Source organism: Lampetra planeri, chromosome 35, assembly GCF_965212315.1.
Source record: "Lampetra planeri chromosome 35, kcLamPlan1.2.h2, whole genome shotgun sequence".
Lineage (NCBI taxonomy): Eukaryota > Metazoa > Chordata > Hyperoartia > Petromyzontiformes > Petromyzontidae > Lampetra > Lampetra planeri.
The window spans coordinates 4,430,697-4,457,032 of NC_136141.1; the positions used below are offsets into that span (position 1 = coordinate 4,430,697).

The window sequence follows — 26,336 nt, forward strand, 5'->3', positions numbered from 1 at the left end:
GTTGCTGATGAGACCTGATCAAGCCGAAACGAGGGGTTTTGTATTCTTGTGCTGGTGGTAGTTGCCTCGCGTTTTACACGTTTATGTAACGCGATTTTGAAAGAGCAAGATGAACTTACACTTATTTTTGTTATGCGCGCACTGTTATTGAAATAATGCGCTCCAGCGCGTGGGCCAGGGTGTACGGAACGCGCTGCGAGCTAATCGTCAGTCAGGCAGCAAAGTTCAGCGGGTGCATTACGACAACCACAAAGCGCGGGCAGCACCCTTCTTGGGTGCCACTTTGAAAATCTAGTCCACGTGAAATGTGGCTTGTGCACACATTTGCCTTACCCATATATCTGGTAAGCATCCCACTACGTGTTTTTCTTTCTTTAAAAAGGCTGTTACTATCTTTCATACAATTATGGTAGTATTGTCAATATAATACATACTCTAACTAGTGAACTATGTAGATGTAAGAATGAGGTTCGATAGCGTGTTCTCTCTAACCCCTTTCGAATGGGAAAATGACATTCAATTTACGTGATTTTCAGTTCTGTGCCGTTTTTGAAGAACACAACCCCCGTGTAAAACGAGAGGAAGATGGAGATGCCCGTGCCATACAGCGAAGGATTCTGGAATCGATGTGTGCGGAGTTCTGAATGAATATCCTTAGCCTGCTAGGTTGTGACGTGGTCAGGATGTGGCCACGTCACAACCTAGCAGGATGAGGGTCCTCACCCATGGGTGAGGACCCTTCGAGTATTATACTCCCTCGCATGCATGGCGGATTTCTCTGGGTTCTCCAGTTTTCCACCACGCCAAGCCAAACACTCATTCGTGCACCACCATTGGAACCTCCTTTGCCAGTAGCAAAATATGATAATTGTTTTTTTACCCTTTTATCTGGCAACAAAACTGACACCTTTTTTTTTTACAAGGAGTCATGTTTGCATTGACCACAATACCTGCAGTCGGAATGCAAAAAAAAACACAACTCTGATAATGTATAAACTGTCCTTGAAATTGGTTGGTCCGCACCCGAGACAGCTTTCCTTAGAGCCTAGTCTCCCATGGTGTTGGACCAGATTACACCATCGTGGAATTAACCAAACATCTCAATGAACCAGGACCCTCCTGAAAAAGAGTCTTTTGCAATTTTCCTAGAAAAAGGATTACATTTTTTTATTTGTGAAAAATAAGGCTGGGTCATATTAAATGAATACAATATTTTACGCTCCATTTATTTAAACTATCCAGAAAAGTCTCACCGAGTCTGTAAAGTCATCTTCACGAGGGTCCTGCTACACGGATGTTTTTCCAATTCCTTTTTAAATAAGGAGTGGTTTTGCTTGTTTGTCGGAGGAAACTGGAGAACCTCCACACACAATGTTTAAATTGTAATTCATGCTCGTGCAGTCTCCCCCTGCTTGAGTTCCAAATGGGCTCCTCTCACCTCACAACACGATGCCCAACAACCGATCGCCACAACGGTTCGCACCACAACAATCCGAAATTGTCGACGTCTTACCTCTCGGTCGCGAACGATGTCGAAAATGAAGTAGCAGGGAAGCCAGTTGGCCCCGAGTCCGATGAACATGGCTAACGGCACCAGCGTGGCGTCGGTGAAACCCGAGCTGTTCATCTAGTAAACAGAGAGCAGGCGCTGTAAGTGAGCAACTATTCAGGCCGGAACACGGTGGCCCTCGAGTGCATGGTGTGGCCGGAATCCTCACCCGGCCGCCTTTGTCTCCCCATTGCTGATGCTTACACATTGCACCGGGCTCCGAGCCGACTCAACGGAGGCCCAGTAACTACACTACTGCTCACCGCTACACTACTGCTCACCACACACAAAGACAAAGCAGATAGCCTCAACAGACTGTTGGGGCAAGTGCTGTTAGAGAGCATCTATGAGAAGGCCAGCACGGCACATGAGGGGGTGAGCGGCCAGCACCACGCCCGGCCGCATTTGTCTCCCTATTGACAATGTTGACACACCGCACCAGGTACTCATTTGAGGCCGAGTCGACCTAGGAGAGGCCCAGGACCGATTCAAATAATTGTCATTGGTGTTAGCCGTGAGTGGGAATCTATCGAGCGCAGTGCGCTAACCGCTGCACTACCGCTCCTCACACACAGATACACACCTACAGGCAAACACATACACGCACGCGGAGGTGTGTGCTGACGGTGGTTACCCTAGGCAGGGGCTGGCTCCACGTTGTGATGACCCCAGTGCCGTTGAGGCTGCGCAGAACCCAGTTGCTGAGGAGGTTGACAAGCACTGGCAGGGAGTGCAGGGCAGTGCTGTTGTATTGGCCAGTTACACCCTGCACAATCACACAGACACAAACGTGTACACACATGGATACTACAACAACAACAACCGCGACTCGTCACAATGCTGCGGCGTTGTTACCACAGAGATTGGTGCCAGGCTAGGTGCACTTCGAAGCCACGTGAAGTGTCGAAGGCTCGAAGGTGACAGGAGGTCACGGGACAGAGCCAGGTGTCATGGGTTGACTGCGATGATTGGCAGATACAACAGCTGTGCTCTCTACCGCTACATGTACAATCCAATAATCCCATATCCGCCATTCGCCACAAAGTTTTGGTTGACGTCACCACGGCACCTGTGCCAGGCCAGGTGCACGGGCACACTCGTCTATGAAGGCCGGAACAGCGCACGAGGGGGTGGTGTGGCCAGCACCACACCCAGCCACCTTTGTCTCCCCATTCCCTGATGTTTACAAACGGACACCAGGTAACCGCATAGGGTATATCATAGTTCAGTCATGTCACGGCACCCTGCTACAAATCCGGTACAAAACCTGGAGACCCACCTGTGGGCCTTGCTGTGTGAGGTTGAGGGCGAGGTTGTGGGAACGAGACCCGGGACTCAGATCCAACTGCACCTCCAGACTCTGCAGGGAGCCAATGGTTGCCTCGCTCAACCCGTTCTCTGTGTCGGAGGAGGGTCAAGGTCAGGAAGTCAAGAGGTCATCGAGGTTGGTGTCTGAATTTCGGCCGCCCGTGATTAAACTGGGTTCTCTATTTTCGAGTCGAGAGTCTCAGCTCGGTCACCAGTGACTCGCACAGAGACCCATAGACTCGCATAGAACCTCATAGACTCGCATAGAGACCCATAGAGTTGGATAAAAGACAGCGATCGGAGTAACAGTCAACCCCTCCATTTATCTGGGGTAATTGGGAGGATGGGGTGGCTCACATAAAGAACACACACACGCATAATGCTAAACATTGTGAATTGGGCTCTGTCAGCGTATTTATTGTTCACCTACGTAGAACGGGGTGAACGCGTCGAATGCGTCTGTGTCTTTATTGGTTCGTAATCGGTACGCTTGCCGATGAGCTAGCGGTCACCTGGGCACTAACTCGCATAGACCGAGTTTGCGGTAAAAACGGGTTCTCAAGTGCGAATCGATGGTCTCAGCCCGGTCACCAATGAGTTTTTAAAGAGACCCATCGACGGCGAAGTTGGGGAAAACTGGACAGGGCCCTCCCAGCTCCCATCTCATCCCCTGACCCGGCGCTCGAGCCAACCGCATGACGCCATCGGTGGCGGCGGAGCGACGCGGGTAAACAGCGGCAGACGGAAAACCAACCTGCGGAAGTTAGCACGAGGAGATGCGTGCGGGCGGCCGTCTCCACGCCACCCTTCGTGCCCAGGAGGTAGAGGCCGGGCCACAGCCTCAACGCCGCCGGCTGGTGGGCATCCATGCGGTCGCCCAACCAGGCCAACCAGATCGCAAAGCCGATGAAGATGGCGGGCGTAACCACCCTGCGCGAAAAGACAGCGAACCGATGGTCAACCGGTGACCCTGATCCTAGTCCCAACATTAGTAAGTAGCCAGCTAGATACTTGTCCTAACCAGAACCAAAACCCTATCCAACCAGACGCTCATCCTAACGTGAACGATAACAATTTGGCCAACCTACCCAGACCCCAACCGTAAGTATCCGACAAGCTCTTAATCGTACCTACTCCTAACGGTAGCCCAAATACTAGCAAATTAGCCAAGCCACTCCCAGCCATACCCTTACCCCATTCTGAACCAGCCAGCCATGTCTAACTTTAACCATGGCACTCACAAACTATCAACACAGCTTACAGCCCCAACCCCCGACGCTACTAAACAGGCCAGCCAGACACTGGCACCATCCCTGACCATGCTCCTAACGGTGACTCCATCTCAGCGGTCGGCAACCAAAATAATAAGAGCAACGTTTTGTTTGAATTCTGTAATAACTCTATATTTTTGCACGTTAATAACGTCACGAAGCAGCCCTCAGAGAGCCGCGTGCGGCTTCGGAGCCGCAGGCTGACGACCCCTGATCCTATCCCCACACGTCACGCTGAGCTCCGCGTCCCTCTACCAGAGCCCCGCGTCGCGTTCCTCTCTCTCGGCTCCCCCGAGGGTAGCGGACGGCGCTCACAGGTAGACGAGCGAGGAGTACTCGCGCAGGTAGCTGATGACGCGCAGCCACGCCACGGCACGCAGCTGCTGGCACCACAGCGGCCAGCCGGTCAGAGGGCCGGGTCGCGGTGCCTCGCCGTTGCCGGGATCGTAGGTCAGGAGGTGCAGGCTGCCCAGGTCGGACGTCGAATCGTCTTCCGAGGTCGACGCGATGCCGTCGCCGTTGGCGATGTCCCCCCTCGCCCCCTGGCCGTCGCCGGCGGTCTCCGCGTCCGCAAACACGCTGTAATCTGAGAGGGATGCGCGGAGTGAACAAAACTTCCCGCACAACGACAAAGATCCCACCCCCCCCCCCCCCCCCGTATACCCTGAACAGAATGTTGGGGCAAGTGCTGTTAGCGAGCACCTATGAAGCCCGGCACGGCACAAGCTGGGGTGGGTGGGCCAGCACCAGTTCTTATCGAGGTAAAATAAAAAAAAATATGTAACATAAACTGAAAAACACAAAAAAAACAGCTGCCATTTCCCACCAAGTGATGGCGATGTCACCGCAGCGCTTCAGCCACGTGAAGTGCCAAAGGCTCGCTGGCTGGAGGTCACGGGACAGACCCAGGTGCTACGGGTTAACTGAGATGCACCACCTGCACGCCCCACTCAGACCCCTTGCTGCGTCTCCAAAGGCAAATACTGTACCCCAAAACCCATTGCACTGTCTCACTTGCGAAGGTCGGCGAGACAGTGCAAGTGAGACCGTGTATTTACCTTTGGATTGTGTGCCTCTGTGCATCGGCCCTTGTAGCTGTCGACATTGTTGGGGCATGTTTAGTGGCTGCACGTGGTGCCGTCCACACCGCACGCTCGCGCGCCGTGCCAGCCGCCTGAATAGGCGCTCGCTAACAGCACTTTCCCCAACAGCCTGCGTAGGCCATAGGGGCCCACACGGCATCTCCCCCACACCCCCCCCCCCCCCCCCCCGTCCTTGCAGGCACCTGCCAGTACTGGCTGCTCCATCTCGGACTCCTCCCAGAGTCGGAGGAACACCTCCTCCAGGGTCGTCATGGAGACGCCGTAGCTGTGCACGCACAGATCGGTACGCGTGTCCAGCACGGAGAATAGACCTTCACGTGCACACACACACACACGTCTACAAATGAACACGTTCGTGTACACGTGCAAAGATCCGTAGTATAGCTATTAACAGACCGTTGGGGCATGTGCTGTTTACGAGTAGCACCTAGGAAAGCTGGTCGAGCACCATGCCTGTCCATGCCTGTCCGCCTTTGTCTCACCAGGGCTGATATTTACACACTGAGCACCATGCAGCAGGCATTTATTTGAGTCGACTTAGGGGAGGCACAGGATCAGTTTAAATAATCATCACTGGTGTTGGCCGTGAGCGGGAATCGAACTCTTGAAGTCGGGTTCGTAGCGCAGCGTGCAAACTGCGACACGACCGTTCCCCACTTATAAACATGCACATACACCGTATGCGCGAGTACAAAGTTGTCTAAATGAAGTGGTACATGACAAATTATTCGGTGATGTTGTTGCTGCTGCGATGGCAGTGGTGGTGCACAAGCACAATTGACAACAAACTCACATTCCGTCAATAACACTGCCTTACACCGGAGAACATTTTTAATCGGGCAAAGTGTCTAGGAATGGCCCATCTGCTTCACAGCACATGAATCAACGAATAATTTACGTGGCCATGGAGGGCCACTTTCACAAACGTCACCTTCTCTACGCATTTTTTTGGCCTTGTAAGGCGCGGTTTGATGTTCTCCATGGGACGGACTTCCTCTTGCCTGTTATGATGTTGGACACTCACGTAGGGACAATCGTCCGCGTAAAAAAACAAAAACGTTACCAGGTAAGGGCCCACACTGAGCTGTATAATCCGTGCTAAGTTCGGCAATAATGATCGGTGTGAAGCCGAGTTTGTTTAGTGTTAAAACTACAAATGGTCAGTCATAAAACTAAGAGTGGCACTCTCATATGCAGAGCGTGGGTAGGAAATCGCTGCCCCCCACTGTGTGGACCGGCAGTCACTTGACAGGATTTCAGTGGTAGCTCTGCGGAATCCGCTTCTGCGGGCCGTTCTCTTACATGAAGGGTCGCACTGCAACTGGGAGAAATCCAAGTGCATCTTGAGACAACGTGGGAAAATATAACTGTTGCTCTGTGCCGTGTAATGCTGTGCCGTTTGCCCTACGTGTGGTATAAATGCACATTTTTGAAAGCGAGTTTGGTAAGATACCAAAAAATATTTCGATTTCAAGGCCCATTGAGCTATATAGTACTTTTTCAGAAGCGACCTGGCCACAAATGATAGCTCAACGAAGTGGCTTATCATCACGTGGAAATTTTAAAATAATCTAAACGTTTGAGGGAAAAACCAGAGGACCCGGTGAAAATCCACGCTACCTGGGGTAGCGGGCATGTAACAAAAACGCTGGTCACCCCACCCTTGACCGAGTGGCTCATGCCTGAGCACGATCATTTCTGAGTCTTCGGATGCTTTCAGATGAGGTAATGTATCACATATACGTCCACCACACTGCTCAAGTGTGCCTGGGGTCAAGGGCCAGCAACCTTTGACCCCTACTCTCAATTGATACATGAAACAAAGCCAAGCACCACTGCAGTGAACCAATGATACGGCTATTGTTCACAATTGCACCCAATAAAAAACATGCAAACTCCAAGTATATAGGCATCAGGGTTTGGATCAAAACCCACGACTTATCACCTACCAGGTGAGCTAGCTAACATCTCGAGTCAACTAAGGAATGGAACGCATCCAAGAGTGCATCTACGGACGGAGATAGAGCGATCATAGCTTCTTTACGTGGAGAAAAAACACACAGAGATCGACGCCACCGCCCCCCCCCCCTACAATTAAAACTTAGCAGCACCCTCCTGCAAATAGTCGGTGGAGGGGGTGGGGGGGTGGGGGTGAGGAGTACCAGTGAAGCTGCGCACGTCGTTGAAGGGCAGCGTGTAGGCGAGTTCTGCGCCGAATCTCCGTGCGAGGCGCGCGGACGGCACGTGGGACAACACCAGCGCCGTGACCTCCTCGGGGTTGCACTCCTCGCCCACGCATATCCTACATGCAGCAGCAGTAACAACAAAAGTAAAAAAGCCCCCCCCGCAACACCCACCCCGCCCCCAATGTATAGCCTTTAATAGGATGTTGGGGCAAGTGGTGTTCGCGAGTAGCAGTGCCTGTGAAGGACGGCACAGTGCCACAGGCAACTGGGTGGTCAGCAGCTTTATTGCATCCCAATGCGGCCTTGAGGAGGCCCAGGACCGGTTCAACTATTTGTCGCTGATATTAGCCGCGAGCGGGAATCGAACTCGGATCATCGGGTTTGTGCTGCAGTGCCCCAACCGTTGCGCTACCACTCCCCAATTACCGGGGCTCCTTGAAATATGCATACGAACACAAGAGCACATACTCATACGTGCGTACACAATAACAACAACCGCCATTCGCCAATAAGCGATGCCGTTAGCGAGCACATTTTAAGGCCGGCACGCCACTTGAGGGGAAAATGGTTCGGCAAGTGTCACGCCTTACGAAAAAAAAATAAACAAAATTACAATTACACATTCTGCTTCTCACTCATCGAGGGTCAGCGACTCGGTGCCCAGGTGACCGCTCAAGTCGTTGGCAAGCGAATCGATTACTCTACGAACCAATCTTCACACACAATAAACACGCTGCCAGGGGCCACAATTCACTACGTCTGGTGTGTGTGTGTGTTTTGTGTGGGCTACCCCATCCTCCCAATTACCCCAGATAAATCTCCGATAGCAGTCCTGACCCAGCGGCGAAAATTCCACCGCAACTTTAAGGGGCGGGAAGCTTAGCGCCCCATTTAGTCAACAGCTGGCTGACGATGGCGATGACGTCACCGAGCACCCAGCCCATCCAGCGGCACCAAAGTGAACAGAGGTTTGTTTTGATTTAAAGCTTTCGTGACTGCAGGGATTCATATTCTTGGTTCTTTCGGTAAAGTCACGTAGAAGGGAAATAATAAAATAATACAAATATAAAAAATAAAAATTCTCACGACGTTTCGACTGCAACACAAGCAATCGTCATCAGGTGTGAAATCCACACCTACGTGACTTAACCGAAAGAACCAAGAATATAGAGGTTTGTTTGTTTCCAACTTTGCTTTCGTTTCGTCTGATCGGTTGAGTGACCGAATCGATAATTATCGGTAATCAATTACTGTAGTGGTCGTCCAATAGATGGACAGACTCGCGTCATAGGAACGTGGAGTACCCACGAACCACCTGAATCGGGGTGCTGTAAAGCAGGAGACGAGCACGGACTCAAGCGTTCGTTTGAACGGGAAATCGATTCGAAAACCATTACTAAAACCGCGGGAGAGCCTGGCCCGGGTGACTCGCAATCTGGCTGTGATCGGAGGAGCTTGGCACCAGCTTGGGAGCGAGGGAACCGCCACCAACGGGTCTCATCTCCGAGTCTGTGGGATGCGTCCGCAGTGCGTACGTGAGACGGTAACCGACTCCGAACTTGGTTTTGAGGAAGAGCGAGGAGCCCGCGCACTTGAGACGGCCTTGAGACAGAACGGCTTTCCAGTCTGCGGTGCGACACGGAACACGCGGAGGGGCGAGGGGGGTGCACACGCATGGAGAACGTGCGCACACGCACACGCACGCACGGACGCACACGAAGCTGCTTATAGACTTTTAAAATAAAAAAAGGGAACTAAAGTCGGAATGGGGAACGTCTCAAATTATTTTAAAGTGTTATCGGCGCTTTTGCGATGAATTTCACTTTTACAGAGCCCGACTTGGCAGCAAGCCCGGCCACCAGCATTGCGCACACGCACAAAGACCCACCGTAAAGCTTTAGCAGACTGTAGGAGCACGTGCTGTTAGCGAGTAACACCTAAGAAGGCCGGCACAGCACAAGAACCATCACGACTATACCCCCCCCTGCCCTGGCCGCCTTTGTCTCCCCAGTGGCGATGTTTACACATCGCACCAGGTACATATTTGAAGCTGAGTCAACCAACGGCAGGCCAAGGACCGGTTAAGATTTTTGCCATCAATGTTGGCCGCGTGCCGGAATTGAACTTGCGTCGCTGAGTTCGTAGCGCCGAGCGCTCCGACCACTGTGCCACCAAAGACAAAGATCCCCCGTGTAGCCTAAACAGACCGTTGGGGCAAGCGCTTTTAGCAGGTGGCACCTATAAAGGCTGGAACAGTACACGAGGGGGTGGATGGCCAGCACCACGCCCGACCGCCTGTCTCCCCAATGGCGTTGTGCGCTAACCGCTACACTACTGCTCCGCCACCGCACATACACAAACACACAAACAGTCTAATGCATGCACACACACGCGCGCACGCACCGGCAAGTGCGTCGGCCTCTTCCATGGAGTGCGTGCTGAGCAGCGTGACGCATTCTCGCTTCCCTCCCAGCAGCAGACTCCACACGCGGCGACGCGACACGGGGTCCATGCCGGACGTCGGCTCGTCCAGGATCAACAACTGAAGCATAAGAGCAAGCACAGGTGAACGCGCTCGCACAGGTGAATACGCACGCAACAGGTCAACGCGCACGCAAAGATGAACACGCACGCGGCGCGTGCACACGTACACACGCACATGACCACAGCAATTCGCTATTCGTCACTAAGTGACGGTGATGTCACCATAGCGCTTGAGGCCCAATAAGTGTTGAATGCTCGCTGGCAGGTCACGGGCCAGACCCAGGTGTTGACTAAGATGACCTGTGCTCCCCGCTGTGCCAACATGCTGTATATTAGCCTTCAGATGCTCCGCTCGTTGTTGTGAGCGCCGCTCCTCCGTCCTCTGCTGCTGATTGGGCGACTGCCTCCAACTGCCCGGTAGCGTCCTTCACGAGCCTCCAAAGATCATCCCGTAAGCGCACAGAGCGCACGGGAACACGCAGAGCACGCGGGGCACGCATGATGCGTGGGACACACATGACGCGTGGGTCACACACCCTGGGGTTGCCCAGCAGGGCGGCCGCCAGGGAGAGCTTCCTCTTTTGGCCCCCGCTCAGATCCTGCACCTGTTTGTCAGCCGCTTTCTCCAGGCCGGTGGACGAGAGAACGCGAGACACCTGCGTGGGGCCAAGACAACCAAATAAAACACACGCATGCACAATTAGACACACACGCATGCACAATTAGACACACACGTATGCACAATTAGACACACGCGCACGCACAATTAGACTTTTACAGACTGTTGGGGCAAGTGCTGTTTAGCGAGCACCTATTAAAGCCAGCATGGAGCAAGAGGGAGTGGCGAGGCCAGCACCTGGCCCAGAGACCGGTTCACACATTGCTTGACACGGATATTTGTCGTGGTCGGGAATCGAACTCCGGTCGCTGTGTTTGTTGTGGAATATGCCAGCATTCCTCCCACTACCATATCGACTCACACAGAGTGATGGAGAGGGGAGATGATGTCATGATGATAGTGCTGGTCATTACAATAGTGATGGAAATCATAATTAGGATGGCAGTGGTGGTGATGATGATTGGTAGAAAGGATAGTAAGATAACGATAATGATGATACAAATTGTAGGTGAGCGAGTGGGTTGGTGAGTGAGCGAGTGAGTGATTGGCTGGGTAGCTGAGTATGAGATTCGGTGAGGAAGTGAGCCGAGTGGGTGGATGGATGAGTGGGTGGGTGTGTGGCTGAGTGAGCGAATCAGTCAGTGACTAGGTGGATGGGTGTGCAAGCGGGTGTAGGTATGTATGTTGAACCTCTTTCGCACCGTACTTAGCCAACCGTGCTAATCGGAGGGGCGGGGTGAATGAGCGCGAGTGAGCGAGAGATCGGCTGGGTGGCTGAGTACGTGAGTCAGTGAGCGAGTGAGCCGAGTGCGTGGGTGGATGAGTGGGTGGGTGATGTGGCCGAGTGGGCAAATGAGTCGGTGACTAGGCGGACGGGTAAATGAGCGCGAGCGAGCGAACGTGCGCGCGGTCATCACGAGCCTCCGCCTCTGTCTCCGCGGCCGCCACGGACGGCTTGAGGAGCGCGAACACGCGCAGCTGCTCCCGCGCCGTCAGCCCCGAGAAGAGGATGTCGCTCTGCGGGCAGAACCCGCAGCTGGTGCGCAACGCGGACAGCTCGTCCCGATCGTCCACCCGCAGCCCGAAGATGGTCACAGAGCCTGCGAGAGGGTGGGGGGGGGGGGTAGGGGGGGTAGACGACGGCACCATCGCCAGCACGACGTCACCGTCACCGCCATGGCAGCCCGAGTCCCCGTCTGCGAGATGCGGTGGGGTTGTCGTTTATAGCTCGGAAAGCGCTTCCGAGACAACCCCACCCCCCCTGTCCACCCCGCTCCCGGCCTGGCATAAAGGGATCTCCGTCAAAACACAAATATTTGATTTATTATGATAACGGGGGAGCATGATAGTGCTCGTAAATATTATACAGTCATGGCGTGCGACGCCATCGCTTCGGCCGGTGAGGTGTAGTGGTTCGCACACTGCGCTACGAACCCGGTGACCTGAGTTAAATTCCCTCTCCCGGCCAAAATCGATTATGTTTATCTTAAAATTTCCCCTCAAACGAGTACCCTGTGCGGTGTGTAACCATCTGCATTCAGGAGACAAAGGTGGCCGGGCGTGGTGCTGGCCACCCACCCCTTCGTGTGCCGTGTCGGCCTTCATAGGTGTATGTATGTTGAACTTATTTGCACCGTACGTAGCCAACCGTGCTCATCAGAGGTGCTGGTTCGCCAACAGTCTGTTAAGGGCTATTCGGGGGCTCTCCGTATCTGGTGTTGTGTGTGTGCGCGCGCGTGTGCGTGGCACCGGCGGAGGGGGTGATGAGCCCGGTGAGGATGTTGATGAGCGTTGTTTTGCCGGCTCCATTGTGGCCCAGCAGGGCCGTGATCTGGCCCTCGTAAATGTTCAGGGAGAGGCCTGCGGGAGGAACCGACGTCCCAACATCAACGTTACCCCTCCGGGTTTCCGGATCGACTGACGCTGCTGCGGCAGACCCGTTATCACACTGCACTGGCAATTCACCGGCGATCCATTATTAGAAAAATCACTGAGGATGTGTCTTCGCGCAGCCATTCTTGGAACACACGCGCCGGTGCCGCTCTGCGAAATTTCGGAGTGGATTCATCGTCAAATCTCCTTCTTCTATCGTATGGCCGATGTAGATTCAAATCCACAACTACAATTTAAAATTTAGGTGGTCAAGCATCAAAAGCAGCGGAGTTTATCGCCGTGATGTCTCATTCGTGTTTGTGGATTGGGCATTGCGTCGTTATACGTTGTACGGCATGTTCTGGATGATCACAGTCGCACACTACTGGGTGAGTTATACATTTTCCATTTGTGCATCAGGTTTCAGCATCTATCATGGTTTGTACGGATCCGATTTAAGAATTATAAATTGTGTTCTTGGTTCTTTCGGTAAAGTCACGTAGATTTACACCAACTCATCCGTACCACCGCTAAACATCGCCCACAGTGAATGTGCTCCCGCGAACGATCCAACAGCGCAGCGGTCGCCCAGCGCACACCGGTGAGGTGGGAAAAACGCACCTCTCAAGGCCATGACGTCCGTTCCTTTCAGCCGGTACGTCTTCCTGACATTACGAATCCTAAAAATGGCACAGAAAAAGGCAAGCTTTATTCAAGCGCACCGAAACGTACATTTATTGAGGAAATTCTATGAAAAACTGATTTTAATATTCAACTGAAAAGTAAAAAAATTGGGCTTGGACAAAAAAATTACATTTTGGACAATCCGAAAAAACGTCACAGGAAACGATGTCACCTTTTGTGAAGTCACATTCGCAATCCCCGCCCCCCCCCCCCAAAAAATGGCGTCACACACTTGACATTAACACGAAGTTCGCAGTTACCATGGGAGTCCGGTTTACAATTGGAGTTCAGTTTACCATGGGAGTCCAGTTCATATTGTTCATGAACCAAATGAGACTTGGATAAGTCTCATTTGCACGAGTGCCTGTAGTCATCGCAATGAGAAAAGTCCTTGCAGAACGCGTGGCGGTGTTCACACAATAACGCGTTTTCGCTGTAAACGCTGTTCCTCCATTTGGGAACACTGTTCACACAATGCAGAACACGCACCGTTACAACGTGGATCGCGCGCCGTTATCACGCGGAATGCACTCGTTACAATGTGGTTTCCGAGTGGCCGATTCCGATCTACTTTCTTGAGCTGCGCAAATTAGTGGTGCGATATATACTCTGAAGTTTTTCGGTAAAGTTACGTAGGTAAAAATAATAATAAAATAATAAATAACTAAATTAAATCACGACGTTTCGGAGGCAACACAAGTCTCCGTCTTCAGGTGGGACCGTCACAGCCAAATTTACTGTATCAAGTGAAGGGAAATCCAAGAGACAAGATTTATCTTGTGTTGCCTCCGAAACGTCGTGATTTAATTTAGTTATTTTTTATTTTATTATTATTATTTTTACCTACGTGACTTGACCGAAAAAACCTAAGAGTATGAATCCTTGCAGTCACGAAAGCTTCAAATCTAGAATTGGTGCGATATAGTTCGTGTAATGCTACAGTCGCTTCAGTTATCTGTCCCGTCATCTCACTGCATGTGCGGAGTACATCGTATCCCGTTCAACTCTATCGTTACATTATTTACGGCGAAACCGCCTCCGCTCGGCGTGTTTTCCGCTGGACGCGGAACTTTTCACGAACGCATCGACTCGTGCGTTCAACGAGGAGGGACCTCCTGTACACCTGTTAAGAATCACTGGACGTCAGTGATCGGAAAAATCCAAAGGAAGACGTGAAATTGTCTTTTTAAAAACTTGCGTGCCCCCGCTGCGCCATGGCACCGGCACCCCCCCCCCCACCCCGTGGTCACCTAATGGCTTCGCTCCCCAGCATCTCGCTGGGCACCGCCTCGCAGATCCCGTCTCCCTCGAGGCCTTCACCGCCGCCGTGCCCCGGGCCCCCCAACGCCACGTCGTCCAAAACGTCCAGAGGCGGGTGCCCCCCCCCGCCGTTTGCCGCGCTACGACGCCAGCGCGGCAGCCGGAAGAAGGACGGGCGGCACGATGCGGGTGCCTCTGTCGGGCGGGGTGGGGGGGGCGGGGGTGGGGGGTGATGAGAGATTCTGATTCAACATACATACATCAGGAAGACTTCTTCACAATTCTGGCAAATCGCCTGATGAAGCGAAACGTCGTATTGAAAATTGTAAATGCTGTGGGTTTACTCTCCAACAAACTTGTGTGCTGAAGTAGTGACTAATGGGCACGTTTTGTGTCGGGTGGTGGCAGGTTTAACGACGCATTTATATTTACGCGAATCGCCCAACTTTATCATTGAGATTCTGATGGCTGAGATGGGGATTGGTTTATTACGTGGCATGTTGACGGAAGAGTTTACCAGCTCATCGGTAATCTGATTGATATTCATATTTATAGTTCATATATTTGTCAAATTGTAACTTTTTATACCGATACAGATTATAGATTCCACAAAGTGACACCAGTGTAGACTCACTCTGGTGAAAATTCCACGCATTCTGCACACAACTGCAGCGACGTAAAAAAATAAAAACAATTCCTGAATCAAATCATGACCTCCCCCCCCCCCCCAATTGTGACGATCCAAGTAATCGCGTAAGAACACGAATCGCCCGACTCGTAACCCCAAGGTCACGAGTTCAAATCCCCGTGCAGGGTCTCAGCGGGCCCCTCCCGGCCTCGCTCACCTGGCAGCAGGCGATGCAGCGCGGCAGCGAGGCCTACGTAGAGGGCGATGTCGAGCAGCAGCATCGTGAGGGGTACGGCGAGCGGGTTGGGGCCCTCCAGCAGGTTGGAGAAGTGGGCGCCACTCCCTCCAGCCTCTAGCGCCACCACCTGGTGACAGGAAGCCCCGTGCCTTGGATCAAACCGCCTGGCATCTCCATACTCTTATTCTTAGTACTTTCGGTAAAGTCACGTAGGTAAAAAATGAAATTAATAAAAATAAAACAATAAAAATCACGACGTTTCGGAGGCAACACAAGTCTCCGTCATCAGGTGGGACCGTCACAGCCAGATTTGCTGCATCAAGTGAGGCAAGGATTCAAGATGTAATCTCTTAAATGCAAGTTGAGGGGGGAGGAGAGGGGGGGGGAGCTCATCAGATTGTGGTAGCCAATGAATGGAACGTATCGGGAGGGAGGGGGGCGGGGCTAAAAGAAGGCACGAAGTGCTACGTAGAACGTATCGGGAGGGGGGCGGGGCCAAAAGAATGCACGAAGTGGTACACTGGCATCTCCAGTTCAATCGAATCGTAATAATAATTCGTGCTAAGTTCGGCAATAATGATCGGTGTGAAGCCGAGTTTGTTTAGTGTTAAAGCTACAGAAGGTCAGTCATAAAACTAAGAGTGGCACTCTCATATGCAGAGCATGAGTAGGAAATCGTTGCCCCCCACTGTGTGGACCGGCAGTCACTTGACAGGATTTCAGTGGTAGCTCTGCGGTATCCGCTTCTGCGGGCCGTTGTCTAACATGAAGGGTCGCACTGCAACTGGGAGAAATCCGAGTGCATCTTGAGACAACGTGGGAAAATGTTACGGAAGTAAAAAAAATTAACCCGTAAAAACAAAGTTTTTCACTATAAATCCTTTATATGCGTGGCATCGGTGCGGCTAGAGTCCTCTCGTCCTCTGGCTTGAGATGGCTGCCACCTATGGGTCAGATGATTGTCTGCCACCATTAAGCAATTGGTAATTATATATTTTAATTTTTTTCCATAAACAGTGTAAAATTTGGGAAATTTTTTTTCACGAAAATTAATTGTCACGCACAACGAGTCTGTGTGCAAAATGTCAGCTCGATTGGATCACGGGAAGTGGGTTAAAAAACGACCGAAAAATGTGCACGGTCGTAAGCAAGCAAGCAAGCATGCAAGCATGCAAAAGCAAGCAAGCAAGTTAACTTAATATAAAGGGTTTAAAAATTAATGGTAACTAGCTCTGCCTCCAACTGTATAACTGTTGCTCTGTGCCGTGTAATGCTGTGCCGTTTGCCCTAAGTGCGGTGTAATTGCACATTTTTGAAAGTGAGTTTGGTTAAATGAAAAAAATATATATTTAGATTTCAAGGCCCATTGAGCTATACAGCTCTTTTTCAGAAGCGACCTAGCCACAAATGATCGCTCAACGAAGTGGCTTATCGTGTGGAAATGTATAGCAGCAGCCAAATACTCTAAACGCATGTGTATAAATGTGGAGAGAAAAACCAGAGGACCCGGAGAAAAATCAACGTGACCACGGGGAGAGCGAGACAGACACGCAAACTCCAAATATACAACAGGCGTCAGGATCAAACCCACGACCTCCTGTATACCAGGCAAGGTAGTTAACATCTTGCCACCGTGGCGCCCCTTATTAGCAACGCCCCCCTGAAACTTGCCCCCACATGACCCCGCGACCCCCGGACCTGTGCAACGGCGAGGGCAAAGGCCGCGGGAGAGAAGAGGCTGAGGAGCCAGTGCAGCACGGCGTTCGAGTTCCACAGCAGCAGGACGGGAATGTTGAGCAGGCAGAAGATCAGCGCAAGCAGAGAGCCCACGGAGCTCGCCGTCTTGGCCTTGCGGAAGAACGCCATGAGTACCAGCGCCATCGCCACCTGCACAGCAGCAACGACAGCAACAACAACAAGGCACACGACACAGGACATGAACGACGGCTACGATGTCGATGACAAAAATGATGACAAGAATGACAATAACAATCACTGCAACAATTACAACATTGACAATAACAATCACTACAACAACATTGACAATAATAATCACTATAACAGGGACCCAATGTTGAGGGCTGCAGAGAAATATAAAAATGTTAACCCCCAGAGAACTATAACCCCATTATTTTCCTAAACCTGTAGTTATGTCGTGAGTTGGTCCTAACCATAACCCCATTGTGATCCAAGAGGTGGTGGGGATATTGTTCTAGGGGGTAGTCATATCGCTATAACAGTGTTTGTACCCGGGGGTTCAACTAACACGCAGTATTCTGACCCCATGATCAAAATTCTACGAGGGGGGGGGGGGGGGGGAACGGTTGGGGTGGTCAAAGCGCGACACCACGCTGGGACTCACCAGCGAGAGGCCGTAGAGCAGGAACAGGAGGAACATGAGGACCGTGTTGCTCGTGTCGAAGATGTGCGTGACGCGCGTCACCACGGCGAGCACCATTGACACGAGGCAAATCATGGCGCCGTACACCAACGCCCACGACAGCCTGCGCCGACAAGAAGGGGCGGCTTGGCAAGATCCCAAACACGAGATTTGTTGAACACGCATGCATCAGTAACGCCGTGGCATTAAAAGGAAATATATATAAAGTCATGTTTTGGCCAATTTCCCTTTATCATGCACGTCAGTGAGCACATAATATTATGTGCAATGAAAAAGGGCCATCATCCAAAAGTCACCTATTGTAATTCAGTCCTTAAAATCTGATGGGGCAAGTGCTGTTAGTGAGAACGTATTACGGCCAGAATGCTTCACATAATAGGCGGTGTGGCCAGCACCAATTCTGGATGCTTTTGTCACCCCAGTGCCGATAGCCACAAAGCACTGGGTACTTAGTTATTGATGAGTCAACCGAGGGAGGCCCAGGACCAGTTCAGATAATTGCCACTGATGTTAACGAGGAATTGAACTCAGGCGGCCGAGTTCATGGCATAATGTACTAACCACTATGCCACTACTCCCCATAGCACATACTTTACATTAACAATAACATGTACACACGCCGACAAAATAATAGATAACAGGCTGTTGGCGCAAATGCTATTCGCGAGCACCGATGAATGCTGGCACAGCACACGAGGGGTGGGTGGCCAGCAACACGCCCAGCCGCCTTTGTCTCCCCAGTGGCGGTGTTTATACATCGCACCAGGTACTCATTTGAGGCTGAGTCGACCTACAAGAGGCCCAAAACCGATTCAGATAATCGTCACTGGTGTGGGCCGTGAGCAGGAATCGAAATTGTGTTGCCGGGTTTGTAGCGCAGTGCGCTACCCACTACACTACCGCTCCCGACATACATAACACACACATGCTTACACACAAAGACAGCGACCTCTCGTATAACCTATACAGGATGTTAGCGAGCACCTATTTAGGCCGGCACACACATACATTCACATATATGTAACCACACAACGTTCCGAACTCAATTGCCGGCGTCTCCGGTTACCCCGCTCCTCCACTCGTCAATAGCGATCGGTGCATGTGAGCTGGCAGGTGCTGCCACTGACAGAGTGATCGCATCTCTACTGGACATCCTCCGGCTTTGTTCATCGTTCGTCAATTTACTTATTTATAATGAGGCCTCTGACCGCCGCTCAAATGTCAGCAGGGACTTGCGGCCAATTCTCGATTGCCTGTGGTAACAGGGGCGACCCTGATAGAACAAAACACACAATTATAACACATAGGTAAAGGTGCAGCCCTGAAATTGACTGGCTCACACCACTGCTAACAGAAGGGCCTGTGATGCAGCGAGCTCTAGAGAGCCACTTAATCGGGGGTGATTGGTCTACTCTTCCACGCTGGCGAGATGTCTAAGACATGCCAGTGCCCACACTTTATCCTACCAGCCAGCACATTTTTTTAAATACAGTAAATTTAACACGTAGGCTTTCTCAACCAATATCATCCATAACACACGTTTGTTGGATTAGATCAGGTATATATATAAATGTGTCGTTAAACCCGCCACCACCCGACACAGCTAATTAGTAAGGTTTTTCACGTAAACAGAACATGCCAAATCGTTACTAGTACGGCACTACTGGCCAAGACTAAATAGAGAATCTATCTAAATTGAGAATCTATTGAAATTGAGAGAAAATACAAATAATTTTAACTGTTCGGATAGCTAGACTTAGTGCTGCTGGAAGCAAATAACCAAATAACACATTGTTTAAATGCATGCCTATACAGGTCACCATACTTCAATGGGATTTACCTGTGAACAGACAATAACAGGTACTGATATTTTAGTGCACACAATCGACAGGAGGCACAAGAATAATGGGCGTACATAATGTACATGCATAATGTGCCTTCATTACCATATAATTAACCCAACCGGCAATTTATACCAATTGTCATTTATATGCAAGGCCGTAGCCATGGAGTCAACATTGGGGGGGGGGGGGAATCTTCCAGGGGGTCTGAATTTACTTTACGAGGACATTTTGAGGAACGCAACTCCTGCGTTAAAAGCCGGCGCTCGCTGCGCACTACAATGAATAACAACGCACGCGCGGTGGGCGTACCAGAGCGGGTTTACCAATGGCGGGTGTACCAACGCACACACGGCGGACATACCAGAGCGCCGGCGTGCGGAGGCCCATGGTGCGCATGAGGTCGCGGGAGCCCTGCTCCTTCTCCAGCACCAGGTTGAGCAGCAGGAAGGAGAGGAAGGGGGCGAAGGCGCCGGCCAGGTAGATGGAGGCCAGCAACTGCGGCCAGGTGCGCACGACCGTGTGACGGCTGCGGCCCATGCGTTGTACCATGGCGCTGGTCAGGGCGTGAGCGGAGACGTTTGTTTGCAACTACACGAGCGGGGAGAGGGAACACGGTAAAGGGACAATTAAACTAAACCATTTTAAAAATTTTACCAGGTAAGGCCCATTGAGCTACACAGCTCTTTTTCAGAAGCGACCTGGCAACAAATGATAACTCAAATAAGTGGCTTATCGCGTGGAAATTTATAGTAGCTGCAAAATACTCTGGAGTCTAAATGAGGACCTCAGAGAAAAACCCACGCGCATGGGGAGAACATGAAAACTCCAAATATACAACAGGCATTAGTGTCGGGATCGAACCCATGACCTCCTGTATACTAAGCGAGGTAGTTAACATCCAATTATTTACTTGACGGCCCCTCCGTGAAGCCTAACCTCATTCCGGCCAGGTGGCTCAGCGGTAGAGAGAGCTGCCCGAAACTGAAAGGTTGCGAGGGTTCAAATCTTGATTGGGCGTTGACTCAACCCATCATCCCTCCAGGGTTGATAAAATAAATACCACTTTGTAGGGAAGCAAACAGTGGTTATCATGTGGATAGACTCACAACCCCCCTCCACCCCACTGTTCACAAAAGATATCTGAAAGTCTTATTCGGCCCGCATCACATCGAACTTGCCTTGTGATGCATCCATTCTGAGCGCAGGAATCTCTTCAGAATCGCTGAATCAATAAACTGCTACATACGGACTCAAGACAGCAAATACATGATCCAGATAGGATTCATAACGCTGGTTATAGTTTGTGGAACAGTGGGAGGCTGGAGCGGGTGATGGGGGCTCACCTGTATGAGCGCAGAGTCGATGGCCAACTGCAGCGACACGAAACCAGACTCCAGGTAGTCGTTGACGGGACACCTGGTCGAGTGCACCTCGTCCATGGACCGGCAGTGCACTACCGAAAACCACCACAGCGACCACAAAGAACCACAATGACCAACAACTCCGATGATCACGGTTGGCTACGAACGGCGCAAAAGAAGTTCAACATACAGACAACTACAAATCACACACGAATCACTGCCGCCAAATAACTGCAACCACAAATCGCATGAATCGTAACCGCAAAGCCACGTGAGTCACTACCAACATCTGCAGCTGCCACGGGAACAAATCACATCAATCACAACCACAGATCTCCTTACTCCACCCTCCAGACCCCCCCACTCACTAGCCGTTCTATCAGCATAATAATTGGAGGTGGATTAAGGGCTACCATCAAGACCATTAGCCCATTACGCGTTTGCGACCCTGGTGTGGCCGGGTACGGGTAGGCCGTGAGTCACTGGTGAGTAACCGTTTGTCACTCATTTCCCAACGTCAAGTTCCTAGAATCAACCCACCCGCGCCTGCAACATGGCTTCATCCCAGAGGTCGCAATCGGGTACCCGATACCCGTTCCCTACCCGATACCCGGCTACCCGTACCCGGCCAGGTACGGGTAAGGAATCAAAACCTGTTTGCGACCTCTGTGGCGAGGACAGGACCCTTTAGCGCTGGTTTGTGACTCCAAGTTTCGTGCCACCTTTTCGATCAACACAACCTTTTACACTCGTACACTCAAGTCTCGTTTCCGAGATATTGTTGCGTTGCGCGAGGCTCACTCTCCATCTGGTCGAACGCCACGTCGGTGCTCGGCACGGTGTTGTACGGGAAGAGCAGGCGGTACTCCATGCTGCCGTTGAACACCACGCCGCACGAGTGTAAGGTGGCGACATCTTCCCTCAACGCGCTCTCGGTGGGGAACTCTTGCACCGACTTGGCTTCAGGGATTGGGAAGAAATCACGCGCAGAATGGATTATGCAAACACCCCTCCAACATGAGTTTATCTCCAGAAGAGTTATTGTTGTTGCTGTTGTTGTTGGAACGAATGCATGCTAGGCGCTGCGACAAACGGTTCAGAAACGTCAACGTTAACACGGATGTGGAATCGGCAGCTCAGAGTTTGCGCATCAAGAAGCGCGGAGAGGTGTGCGCTCGAATTGCATTGGCTCACAGAAAGAGGAGCGCAGGGATGAGAGAAAAAGCTCGGCTAGCCGGTGTTAATAGCCTGGGGGGGGGGGGGTGGGGTCCCTGGCACGCGGTTATTTGGAGAACACGCCGTACCGAGCTGAGCGGCCACCAGGTACATGACCCGGCGCGCGTGGTCCGAGTCCGCCACGTATCCGACGTCGTGGTCGAACTCGAGGGGCAAGGGTACGGCGGGTGGCGGGGGCGACTCGGAGAGCTCCACGTGCCTGTTCATCTCGCTGATGAGCACGAGCAGCAGCACGAAGCAGAGGGGGATCAGCAGCTCCTGCACCGCCGACTCAAAACACACACGCGGGAGACGTCGGGTTATGGCGCGGGGCTTTTCCCGAAAAGTGGAATGAGGGTATTTGTTAGCACTGGACGAATCCGATGAGCTATGAAGCTCTATTACGCAGATGTCCAGTAGGGGCGGGGAATAACGTTACAGCACAAGGTAAACAAATCACCCAAACACATACAAATGAAACTAAACCATCGGCATCCTACCACCAGGCAAAGCCCACTGAGGTATTAACTCATTTGTCTGAAGCGACCTGGCCACATCATGGCTCTCAATCTTTTGCACAAATGAACTAACAGCACGGTTAATGTGTTTCTTCTTCCTCTGTTCAGTACGAAGAATGTTTTGACAAACATGACGCCGATATACAGCGGGGGTCAGGGTCGGGATCAAACCCGACGACCTCCTCCTGTAGACCTGGCGAGGTAGTCAACATCTCGGGCACCGTGGCGTCTAACAACTATGGGGGGGGGAGGGGGGTGTTTGCACCACAAGCTTTGATGACAGTCGTTCATGAGGTGTTTGTTAATATATATTTAAAACAAAAACTCAATCGCCTAGTAGTAGGTTTTTAGCCTTTAAACTGGTACAAAACTGACACCTTTATACAAGGCATCGTGTTTGCAATAACCACAACACAAGTAGTCAAAATGCAAACAAAAAGAAACAACTCTGATGATGATAATAATGATATGCACTGTCCTTGAAGTTGATTGGTCCACACCCGAGACAGCTTTCCTTAGAGCCTAGTCTCCATTGGTGTTGGACCAGATGACACCAAAAGGCGTACAACTCAAAAGGCGTACAACTTATCAGAGTTGTTTCTTTTTGTTTGCATTTTGACTACTTGTGTTGTGGTTATTGCAAACATGATGCCTTGTATAAAGGAGTCAGTTTTGTACCAGTTTAAAGGGTAAAAACCTACTACTATATTTTGCCACTGGTAAATGAGGCCTCAGTGTAAATACTCAATCGCCTGTGAACTAATCTGCGCTCAGATAGTACAGCGCCTCGACAGATGGTGTGTGACAGGCTGCGGCCGGGCAGCAGAGGACTTAGTGCAAGCAACATCCAACACTCACAGTAACTCTTCTATCCTAGAACAACAACAACGTCCATGCCTGCCCCCCCTCCTCCTCCTACCGCCGCGGTGAAGTATGGTCACGACAAACCCCCACGAGGCCACATCATCTGCAGGGGTATGTGTGTGTGACAGGCAAAACTAACGCCATACATTCGTGTCGTTTGTCTATTTACGTCCAAATAGCGCTGTCGCTTTCTCGATTCGTGTCGCAATGCGAGCGGGGCACCACTGCGCACTGTACGCGGATGTCCGTCGCGATAATGAAGAGAGAGAGGCAGAGAGAGGCGATGGGGCCATGCTCGGACTCGCCTGCAGGGTCTGCTGCTTGTTGCGCACTTTGATGAGGCCGTTCCTGTAGACGAGGGCCTTCGTCTGGCCCCAAATGCCCACGGCCGGTCGCGCTTCGGGTCCCATGGCCGCCTCCTCTCTTCCTCGTTCGTTCGTTCGACCGCCACCGCCGCGGCCGCCTTCCCGCCAAACCTCCCCTCAACACGCGCGCGCGTCTCTCAACAACAACAACAAAGTAAAAAAAAATCGTCGGAAACACAAACGGATGCAATTTCTGAGGGGAAATGAAACTAAATAATGGCAATGAACGCCTCGTCTGCCTCTTTCGTGACGCGAAAAAGTGGACCGATTTGTCGAGTCTGTGAGGAGAACTCAACGCAGCATTCACTTCGGAGTTAAAGCCGGCACACTTAATGGTTGTGTCGGCCGTACCACCACGAGTTACGCACTGAGACGACCACAACTATTATCAGAAATTCATGAGGTAACAAACCCCAGGGTAGGAACAGTGCTAAGTGATGGGGGGGGGTATGCGTGAGAGGCAAGGAAGAAGTCTGGTATTGTACTGCCCCCATGTGGTAGATAGGCGCTTAGTGTGCATTGTACTGGGAGGAATCACCCTGGTTACACCAGCCCACAGGGGATTATTGTGTCCGTCCGTCCGTCGTGCATCCAGAAATGGGAGGGGTTGGGCTGGGTGGTGAGGGTGGGGAGGGGCTGGGTGGAGAGGGGCTTGGTGGGGAGGGTGGGGCTGGGTGGGGGGTGGGAGGGGTGGGGCTGGGTGGGGAGGGGTGGGTGGGGCTGGGTGGGGAGGGGAGGGTGGGGGGGTGGGAGGGGTGGGGCTGGGTGGGGTTTGTCGTCCCTTCGACGTGACTTTACCGAAAAGAACCAAGAAGATGAATCCCTGCAGTCACGAAAGCTTTAAATCGAAATATAAAGCAGGCGTCAAGGTCGGGATCGAACACCACGACCTCCTGTACACCAGGCGAGGTAGTTACCATCTCCTAGCCACCGTGATGATGATGAGAGAGACACGAAAACTCAAAATACACAGCAGCAGGCGTCAGGGTCGGGATCAAACCCACGACCTCCTGTATGCCAGGCGAGGTAGTTAACATCTCCTAGCCACCGTGATGATGAGAGAGAGACGCAAACTCCAAATGCACAGCAGGCGTCAGGGTCGGGATCTAACCCACGACCTCCTGTACACCAGGCGAGGTAGTTACCATCTCCTAGCCACCGTGATGATGATGAGAGAGACACGAAAACTCCAAATATACAGCAGGCGTCAGGGTCGGGATCAAACCCACGACCTCCTGTATACCAGGCGAGGTAGTTAACATCTCCTAGCCACCGTGATGATGAGAGAGAGACGCAAACTCCAAATGTACAGCAGCAGGCGTCAGGGTCGGGATCTAACCCACGACCTCCTGTACACCAGGCGAGGTAGTTAACATCTCCTAGCCACTGTCGCGCTTTCCCTGTGCAGGGTTTCCATTGACGATCCTGGATCTCTGTATCATGCTCAACGCTTGAAAACACGTCACGTTCGTCGAAATCAACGCCGTGTGGCCTTGAACGAAAACAAATGTTTCGGGAAATGACCCTTTTCGTTCCAATTTGTATCCGTCAATTATTTTGGGTGTTTCGTTGTTCTAGGAATCTATGGCATAATTGATTGACAAATTTGACAGTAACCCAACGGAACTGGATGCAACGGAATGGTTTGAACACATTGGAAAAACCACGCACACGGGACACGGGACTTTCGCGCAAGCAAGCGTTTGCTTTAATCAAGGCCAGAATATCGGTTATTAATATGCAACCGGCGGTCGGTACAACTTTATAATACAGATGCTGTTACGAAGGTACAGTATTGGTATCAGACAATGCTCTGTACGCACTAAACAAAAACAACTTAAAACAATCCAAAATCAAAAGCAGTAAATGTGTACGCGCGACTCAAATGTTATAAGGACTTGTTATCACAGCACCAAAGTGGCTGTGGTAATTATTGATGAATGGACCGTTACGCTCCGTCTGGTATCCCGAGTTGGAGCAGTGTTCTTCTTTTTAAATCCTTTATATTAAGTTCGCTTGCTTGCTTAGGACGTTGCAAATCTTTCGGTCGTTTTTTAACCCACTTCCCGTGATCCAATCGAGCTGACATTTTGCACACAGACTCGTTGTGCGTGACAATTAATGTTCGTGAAAATGTTTTTCCAAAATGTTACAGTTTTTAGGACAAAAATATTATATTTAATTACCAACTGCTTAATGGTGCAATGCAATCATCTGACCCATAGGTGGCAGCCATCTCAAGCAAGAGGACGAGAGGACTCTAGCCGCCACGCATATAAAGGATTTATAGTGAAAAACTTTGTTTTTACGGGTTATACTTGTTTGCAATGTCCCCGTAGGCCACTTGGTGGACTTCCTGGGTTGCTTTGAGTGCGGCCCCTGGCGTTCGATCCCACCCCCCCCGAGAAAACACAAACATTGAAAACACCTCGTCCCCCCCCCACTCCTCAATCATCACCATGCTGTCAAACCCCACAAATCTGGCTGTTGCCTGATGAAGCTGGTTGTAATTACTGGCTGAAACGTCGTACTCAGATTGTAAATGTTGTGGCTTGGCTCTCCAACA

At 51.4% G+C, this 26,336-nt stretch overlaps 1 protein-coding gene across 3 annotated transcripts in view; it reads right to left on the reverse strand.

Moving 5' to 3' along the window:
• LOC144730302 (cholesterol transporter ABCA5-like) overlaps nt 1–24,258 on the reverse strand; it is a 51,862-nt gene extending 27,604 nt beyond the window's left edge. The window contains exons 1-22 of one of the 3 annotated variants that reach the window (XM_078611001.1): nt 23,711–24,257; nt 22,113–22,302; nt 21,610–21,768; nt 20,791–20,900; nt 19,809–20,035; nt 17,565–17,706; nt 16,901–17,089; nt 15,182–15,329; nt 14,327–14,531; nt 13,014–13,072; nt 12,270–12,380; nt 11,442–11,620; nt 10,438–10,557; nt 9,821–9,959; nt 8,953–9,043; nt 7,394–7,533; nt 5,414–5,542; nt 4,444–4,714; nt 3,612–3,787; nt 2,829–2,947; nt 2,184–2,315; nt 1,514–1,627 (exon numbers count right to left, since the gene is read on the reverse strand). In XM_078611001.1, the coding sequence (XP_078467127.1) occupies nt 1,514–1,627; nt 2,184–2,315; nt 2,829–2,947; nt 3,612–3,787; nt 4,444–4,714; nt 5,414–5,542; nt 7,394–7,533; nt 8,953–9,043; nt 9,821–9,959; nt 10,438–10,557; nt 11,442–11,620; nt 12,270–12,380; nt 13,014–13,072; nt 14,327–14,531; nt 15,182–15,329; nt 16,901–17,089; nt 17,565–17,706; nt 19,809–20,035; nt 20,791–20,900; nt 21,610–21,768; nt 22,113–22,302; nt 23,711–23,815 (3,255 nt within the window). In that variant the 5' untranslated portion in view covers nt 23,816–24,257. Of the gene's footprint in view, nt 1–1,513; nt 1,628–2,183; nt 2,316–2,828; nt 2,948–3,611; nt 3,788–4,443; nt 4,715–5,413; nt 5,543–7,393; nt 7,534–8,952; nt 9,044–9,820; nt 9,960–10,437; nt 10,558–11,441; nt 11,621–12,269; nt 12,381–13,013; nt 13,073–14,326; nt 14,532–15,181; nt 15,330–16,900; nt 17,090–17,564; nt 17,707–19,808; nt 20,036–20,790; nt 20,901–21,609; nt 21,769–22,112; nt 22,303–23,710 lie in introns of all 3 variants that reach the window. The other 2 variants (XM_078611003.1, XM_078611002.1) reach the window with 2 other exon arrangements.
• Between the last annotated feature and the right edge of the window lie 2,078 nt (nt 24,259–26,336).